Source organism: Sander lucioperca, chromosome 6 (assembly GCF_008315115.2).
Source record: "Sander lucioperca isolate FBNREF2018 chromosome 6, SLUC_FBN_1.2, whole genome shotgun sequence".
In the NCBI taxonomy this organism is placed as follows: Eukaryota; Metazoa; Chordata; class Actinopteri; order Perciformes; family Percidae; genus Sander; species Sander lucioperca.
In genome coordinates this window covers 21075808-21084150 of record NC_050178.1, presented here as the reverse complement: position 1 = coordinate 21084150, position 8343 = coordinate 21075808, and the positions used below count along the sequence as shown (strand labels likewise).

At 44.1% G+C, this 8343-nt stretch overlaps 1 protein-coding gene across 4 annotated transcripts in view; it reads right to left on the bottom strand.

The window, feature by feature from the left end:
- ano7 (anoctamin 7) overlaps positions 1-7853 on the bottom strand; it is a 69821-nt gene extending 61968 nt beyond the window's left edge. For all 4 annotated transcript variants that reach the window (XM_031303804.2, XM_031303805.2, XM_031303806.2 and 1 more), the window contains exons 1-7: positions 7822-7853; positions 6362-6467; positions 5143-5200; positions 3145-3275; positions 1992-2099; positions 538-674; positions 1-45 (exon numbers count right to left, since the gene is read on the bottom strand). The exon at positions 1-45 is cut by the window's left edge and continues 13 nt beyond it. In XM_031303804.2, coding sequence (XP_031159664.1) covers positions 1-45; positions 538-674; positions 1992-2099; positions 3145-3275; positions 5143-5200; positions 6362-6451 — 569 coding nt within the window. In that variant the 5' untranslated portion in view covers positions 6452-6467; positions 7822-7853. The remainder of the gene's footprint in view (positions 46-537; positions 675-1991; positions 2100-3144; positions 3276-5142; positions 5201-6361; positions 6468-7821) is intronic.
- Between the last annotated feature and the right edge of the window lie 490 nt (positions 7854-8343).

Below are 8343 nucleotides of genomic sequence, written 5' to 3'. Positions count from 1 at the left end.
TGAGTCGTCTTGAAGAAAGTATCTCTGTCCTCGCTGCCCAGAAACCTGCAGACAGAAATAATCAATCAAAAGCCGTCTTGGTTCATCTTTCCACTGTTCCAACAATCACAACTCTGGTTTGGTTGAAATTAACCCTTAATTCACCCATTTACATGTGGAGATATGCTGGCTCTATACACGCTAAAAGTCCTGATTATTTACATGGAGTCTGGTGGAAATATGCTGGCTCTATACACGCTAAAAGTCCTGATTGTTTACATGGAGTCTGGTGGAGATATGCTGGCTCTATACACGCTAAAAGTCCTGATTATTTACATGGAGTCTGGTGGAAATATGCTGGCTCTATACACGCTAAAAGTCCTGATTGTTTACATGGAGTCTGGTGGAAATATGCTGGCTCTATACACGCTAAAAGTACTGATTATTTACATGGAGTCTGGTTGGTTTGGTGATGGGGATTTCAGGGCTGTTTTCCAACATTTTTGTCTAATGTTTTCACACAAAACCATTGGAAAATAGGGTTTTGTGGTACTTCACCTCTGCAGCTTGTTGTTCCTGAACTGGCAGGTGAAGTAGTCTGGTGGGGGGTTCGGGACGTCCTGAGACAGAGGGTTGGGGAGGGACAGCCGGGACAGGAAGTGCTCGGACCAGTTAATGATCGGAGCGGTGACCACCTGCAGCGGGACATGAAATAAAAGCGTCAGAAGATTTAAAACAAGCGTCAAAAAAGAGAGCGCGCCCCATGCAGGCTGAGTAGACACACAGGCTTAGCCTAACCCTAACCCTGCAGGTAATGCATGTTACCTAGGCCTGCAGGTAATGCATGTTACCTAGGCCTGCAGGTAATGCATGTTAACTAGACCTGTAGGTAATGCATGTTACCTAGACCTGCAGGTAATGCATGTTACCTAGACCTGTAGGTAATGCATGTTACCTAGACCTGCAGGTAATGCATGTTACCTAGACCTGCAGGTAATGCATGTTAACTAGACCTATAGGTAATGCATGTTACCTAGACCTGTAGGTAATGCATGTTACCTAGACCTACAGGTAATGCATGTTACCTAGACCTACAGGTAATGCATGTTACCTAGGCCTATAGGTAATGCATGTTACCTAGGCCTATAGGTAATGCATGTTACCTAGACCTGCAGGTAATGCATGTTACCTAGGCCTGCAGGTAATGCATGTTACCTAGACCTGCAGGTAATGCATGTTACCTAGACCTGTAGGTAATGCATGTTACCTAGACCTGCAGGTAATGTATGTTACCTAGACCTGCAGGTAATGCATGTTACCTAGGCCTACAGGTAATGCATGTTACCTAGGCCTATAGGTAATGCATGTTACCTAGGCCTATAGGTAATGCATGTTACCTAGACCTACAGGTAATGCATGTTACCTAGACCTACAGGTAATGCATGTTACCTAGACCTGCAGGTAATGCATGTTACCTAGACCTGCAGGTAATGCATGTAAAGTGTAGCCTTAATCTCCGAGGAAACCTCAGTGATTTGACCACGATTAACCAAACGTGCTACAGGGGGGCAACAGAGTCTGATAACTTTAGACAACATAGGGAACCAAATGGGAGCGGGACGGAATTCGGTAGTCTTTCTCTTTCTCTCCCTTGGGGCAGTCACGTGATCGGGATATGACGGGAGTATTTTCGTGGGCTCGGGATGGGATGGGAGCAACAATTGATTCCCGTGTCACCCTCTAGTGTTCATGTCGGGAAGAAACTTAGTGTAAAAACGTGGGTCCCACTGTGTATCTGTCCCACTGTGTTTCTGTCCCACTGTGTATCTGTCCCACTGTGTATCTGTCCCACTGTGTATCTGTCCCACTGTGTTTCTGTCCCACTGTGTTTCTGTCCCACTGTGTATCTGTCCCACTGTGTATCTGTCCCACTGTGTTTCTGTCCCACTGTGTATCTGTCCCACTGTGTATCTGTCCCACTGTGTTTCTGTCCCACTGCATCGTTGTCCCACCTGCAGAGGGACTCTGAGGCTGATCTCCTCGGCGTAGAAACACAGGACGCTCCACGGAGCGCTGAGCAGCACGAAACTGATCTTGGTCTTCGTCTGCAGGATGTCTTTCTGCAGAGACACACGGAGAAACGTCACGTTAACACACATCTTCACAAGGTTTCCCCCGTTAAACAGAAAGTGAAAAGTACAACAAGTCCTCCAATATGCAACAATATGTAGTTTATTCTGACTCTCTGATACCCAGAGGAGCGTTTGTCGTAGCTTTCAGCTAAAGTAATGATTAAAAAAACACAAATGCACAAATCAAATGCTTGATCAAGGGCCCGGCGGGAAATGCTAACATTTCCCGCCACTATCCTCAAGAATAAATTTTTTGGGTCGGGTCCAGTTCGGGGACAGGCAGAGAATCTAAACTCTACGCTAGGCTTCAACAGGGAAATGCACTGTGACGCTACGGGAATGTATGAGAAGTCAGCCGACCTGCTGTATGTAGCTGATTCTGAACCAACTTGTCTTCGAGGTGAACGTATTCTTACGCATTTTTAGTCAATAAAATGTTAACACAATAGTACATATTTGACCACTAACTTTTTGACATTTCAGGGGAAGCTGCGCTTGCAGTCTGTCCTGCGTTACCGGTGCCTAGTTTTGCCCTGTCTTGGATTTTGGATTTCATTCTTGTTTTTGTTTTTCCGCTTGTGGAGCGTTGTGATGGATGCAGTGTGGTGTGTGGTGGTTGACTTTGGCTCTCAAAAAGTTTTCAGCACCCCCCCAACTCAAAATATGTTCCCGCGGCCATGCAGAGGAGTGTTTGTTTGGTTTGGTTTAGGCACCAAAATTACTCTGTAAAAGATGTTTGGGTTCAAACCTGTGTTTTGTTCCTTTTTTTCCGTCTTCTTTGACGTTTCTGTCACCTTTATCGACTTTTTTGTCCAAAGTAAACTAAAGAAGGTAACGGTCCCAGTTTGGTTTGGTTTAGACACCAAAACTACTTTGTTAAGTTGATAAAAAGATGTTGTTTTAGGTTAAAATCACTACATTTGTTCCGTTACAAAGCGACTAATCGATTGATGGTTGTACGGACTTTGTTGAAACGTGTGTCTGAAGGAGTTCAACGGTCATGTTTGTTCAGATGTGTGTTTGTTTCGCTCACCTGCTCCAGCAGCAGTCCGGAGACTCGCAGTTTATTCAGAAACACCTCCCGCCACTTCCTGTGGGCGGGGCTAACGCCTGTGCTCTCCTCCTTCTGCGAGTTTATAGGCTCCTCCCACACCAACACGAAATCTGTCCAATTGGAGCACAGGATTCAAACCAGAGAAGCAGACACACACACACGCAGACAGACACACATGCACACACACACACACACACACACACACACACACACACGCACGCACGCACGCACGCACGCACGCACGCACGCACGCACGAACATCATGAAACCCAAACCCACCAGACTCCATGTAAATAATCAGGACTTTTAGCGTGTATAGAGCCAGCATATTTCCACCAGACTCCATGTAAATAATCAGGACTTTTAGCCTGTATAGAGCCAGCATATTTCCACCAGACTCCATGTCCATAATCAGGACTTTTAGCGTGTATAGAGCCAGCATATTTCCACCAGACTCCATGTAAATAATCAGGACTTTTAGCGTGTATAGAGCCAGCATATCTCCACCAGACTCCATGTAAATAATCAGGACTTTTAGCGTGTATAGAGCCAGCATATCTCCACCAGACTCCATGTAAATAATCAGGACTTTTAGCGTGTATAGAGCCAGCATATTTCCACCAGACTCCATGTAAATAATCAGGACTTTTAGCGTGTATAGAGCCAGCATATCTCCACCAGACTCCATGTAAATAATCAGGACTTTTAGCGTGTATAGAGCCAGCATATCTCCACCAGACTCCATGTAAATAATCAGGACTTTTAGCCTGTATAGAGCCAGCATATTTCCACCAGACTCCATGTAATAATCAGGACTTTTAGCGTGTATAGAGCCAGCATATTTCCACCAGACTCCATGTAATAATCAGGACTTTTAGCATGTATAGAGCCAGCATATTTCCACCAGACTCCATGTAAATAATCAGGACTTTTAGCGTGTATAGAGCCAGCATATCTCCACCAGACTCCATGTAAATAATCAGGACTTTTAGCCTGTATAGAGCCAGCATATTTCCACCAGACTCCATGTCCATAATCAGGACTTTTAGCGTGTATAGAGCCAGCATATTTCCACCAGACTCCATGTAATAATCAGGACTTTTAGCGTGTATAGAGCCAGCATATCTCCACCAGACTCCATGTAAATAATCAGTACTTTTAGCGTGTATAGAGCCAGCATATTTCCACATGTAAATGGGTGAATTAAGGGTTTATTTCAACCAAACCAGAGTGGTGATTGTTGGAACAGTGGAAAGATGAACCAAGACGGCTTTTGATAGTTTTATTTAGTTTCTGTCCACTTTGAATGAAGTGTGTTTTACCATGATAAAAGTCCTGATTATTTACATGGAGTCTGGTGTAGTTTGGTGATGGTGATTTCGGGGCTGTTTCATGTTGAACTAAAAGAATCTTACTCTTTAACTAAAATGTCTATCTCTGTAGGGATCCATCCCATAATGTTGTCAGACACTTGCATAGAGTCCAGGTTGGAAAAAAAGTTACTTAGTTACTTCCCCCCTCTGCTGAACCACAGATTTTAAATACTGTGCAGCAGAGACACAGAGTAGCTTTCCATAAAGGTTAACATTAATTAACTGAGAGGCTGACACACTTTATTATCTGCTATCGTCTCATGAACTCAACGCCAGCTTTCCTACTTCCCTTCACAATAAAAGCCCAATTTAACACACATGTTGTGAAGGCGTTCGGACGGTTTAGTCAGACTTTAACTAAAGCTCACAGTTTGGAAAGGACGTTTGTGAAGCATTAGCATGTTAGACAAGTTCAGTCTGTCTTTGATTTCTGTGTGTGTGTGTGTGTGTGTGTGTGTGTGTGTGTGTGTGTGTGTGTGTGTGTGTGTGTGTGTGTGTCTGTGACAAACATATACACACATACACACACACACACACACACACACCACCCATGTTCTCCCACCTGTTCAGGTGTATCGATCGGAGGAGCGTTTGGTTTACTCACCAACTCGTGTCGAGCCGTCGCTGAAGACGTTCCTGTCCGGCGGTTTAACAGGTGCATTCTGGGAAACAGAGTCAATCAGCAAAGGTGAAAAAAAAAGAGAAACATTCATCCATTCATCCATTCATCCGTTCATCCATTCATCCGTTCATCCATTTATCTCTTCTAGAGTCAGACTGAATCGTGAGATCGCTGCTCATAGGATCTATTTCTCACTTTCTTTTCCATTTGTCGGTTGTTAAAAGTCATGAATGTAGAAGATAAAAAAAACTCCAAAAACTCCATTTCTTTCTCCAAATGTTATGACTTTCTTTGTTAAATATTCACCATTGTTCCCAAAATATTCATGACTGATGAGAGCCAATCAGGAGGCTGGAACATTGTTTCCAAATGTCTCCGTTTGTCTCCGTCCAGACGACAACGCAACCCCAAACAGGGGGGAGCAGAGTTTAGCAAAGTTTTAGGGGCTCGGAGACGCATCAGAAGATATTCACGTGTGTGTGTGTGTGTGTGTGTGTGTGTGTGTCTCTGTGTGTGTGTGTCTGTGTGTCTGTGTGTGTGTGTGTGTGTGTGTGTGTGTGTGTGTCTCTGTGTGTGTGTGTGTGTGTGTCTGTGTGTGTGTGTGTGTGTGTGTGTGTGTGTGTCTGTGTGTGTGTGTGTCTGTGTGTGTGTGTGTGTGTGTCTGCGTGTGTGTGTGTGTGTCTGCGTGTGTGTGTGTGTGTGTGTGTGTGTGTCTCTGTGTGTGTGTGTGTGTGTGTGTGTGTGTGTGTGTGTGTGTGTGTCTGTGTGTGTGTGTGTGTCTGTGTGTGTGTGTGTGTGTGTGTGTGTGTGTGTGTGTGTGTCTGCGTGTGTGTGTGTGTGTGTGTGTGTGTGTGTGTGTGTGTCTCTGTGTGTGTGTGTGTGTGTGTGTGTGTGTGTGTGTGTGTGTGTGTGTGTGTGTGTGATGAGGTGAGACTGAGCTCCTAGCTGAGTGATGGAGACTCACTAACAACAATGACAGGAAGAGTCCAATCTGCTCTCGTTAGGGAAGGAAAACACAGAGAAACTACAAGAAGTAGTCAGATTACTGCAGTGAAAGTACTAACATCACACTGTAAAATACTCTGTTACAAGTCCTGCAGTGAAAATGTAACTTCAGTAGAAGTCTGTGTGTGTCGTCAGGAACACGTAGGTTAGAAAAATGTCAGAAAAAGCTAAAATAAGTAATTTCACTCCCTGTTACCGTGGTGATGCTGCCGTAGCTTTTATCCGGCTCGCTTTCCATGGCGATGAGTGTGGCGCCGTCCTCCCTCTGCTCCCCTCTCCTCATCATCCTCCTCTTCCTCCTCCTCCAGTACACACACACACACACACACACACAGAGACACACACACAGACACACACACACACACACACACACACACACACACACACACACACACACACACACACACAGAGACACACACAGACACACACACACACACACACACACACACAGAGACAGACACACACACAGACACACACAGACACACACACACACACACACACACAGAGACACACACACACAGACACACACACACACACACACACACACACACACACACAGAGACACACACACACGCACAGAGACACACACACACACGCACAGAGAGACACACACACAGACACACGGACACACACACACACGCACAGAGAGACACACACACAGACACACGGACACACACACAGACACACACAGACACACACACACACACACACACACACACACTATTTTATATATTTCTGTAATGTAAATATTTCATTTTTTAGTCTTCTCCATGTTTCCCTCTCTGTTCCACCATATTTTTCACTCTTTCTTCACTGTTTTCGTCTCTTTTCTCTAAATCCACCATGCAGGAGATAACTTTAAGCTAACTAAAAGAACAAATAGTCAAAAGTAACTAAGTACATGTACTCCAGTACTGTACTTCAGTACCAGATGTTGAGGTACTTGTACTTTACTTGAGTCTTTTCTTTTCATGCCACTTTCTACTTCTACTCCGCTACATTTCAGAGAGAAATATTGTACTTTTTACTCCACTACATTCATCTGTTACAGCTTTAGTTACTAGTTACTTTAGTTACTCCACTACATTCATCTGTTACAGCTTTAGTTACTAGTTACTTTACACATTAAGATTACTACTCACAGAACACATGTAGTTTATAAAATCTGATGTTTTATTCTAAAGTAAACTAACCAACAATATAACGGATTACAAGTCACGCTGAGATGATCAGACCATTACACACACAACTGGTTGGAGGGAAAGAGACAGAAAGAAGGACAAGAAAGAGACGGAAAGAAGGACAAGAAAGACAGAAAGGACAAGAAAGAGACGGAAAGAAGGACAAGAAAGACAGAAAGGACAAGAAAGAGACAGAAAGAAGAACAAGAAAGAGACAGAAAGGACAAGAAACAAAAGAAAGAGACGGAAAGAAGGATATATAACCTCTATAACGTGAGGATTTTTCTTTACTGTTAATACTTTAACTACATGTTCCTCCTGATAGACTTTAACTGGAGTAACAGTTTCCCTGCAGGACTTTAACTTGTAACAGAGTATTTATACAGTGTAGTATTAGTACTTTAACTGCAGTAAAGGATCTGAATACTTCTTCCAGCGCTGTAGAATATAAATAGTCAATTCTTTTTGGACTCACCTGTGTATGCAGTCGGTTTCGAGCTCAGGTAATGCTCCAGCTGTCTCTCTCTCTGTGTGTGTGTCTGTGTGTGTGTGTGTGTGTGTGTGTGTGTGTGTGTGTGTTCAGTTTGCAGCTGCAGACTGGCTGCTATAAGCCCCTCCCCCCCCCAACCCCCGTGTTAACCCCACCCCCCTTCCTCTGCGTCCCCTCCCGAAAAACAAACACTCACCTGTAAGTTCCTGTAAGACGAGACTCGGCTGTCACACCTTCACAATAAAATACTACATGACACACACACAGACACCCACACACACGCACAGTGACGGAGTGCACGGCTGCCGTCACTGTAGCCATGTGCTACCTATGTTATCTCTTAAGGACTGAGTGTAAAGGTTGCCTGTATATGTTTGTGTAGCGTGTTAATATCTTCTGTTAATTACCACACACTGTTGTCAAATCATCTGTTAACCTAGTCATTCATCTAATTCTTCACACTAATCCCGTAGCACATTTATCTAATACTGCGGTGATTGATATGCA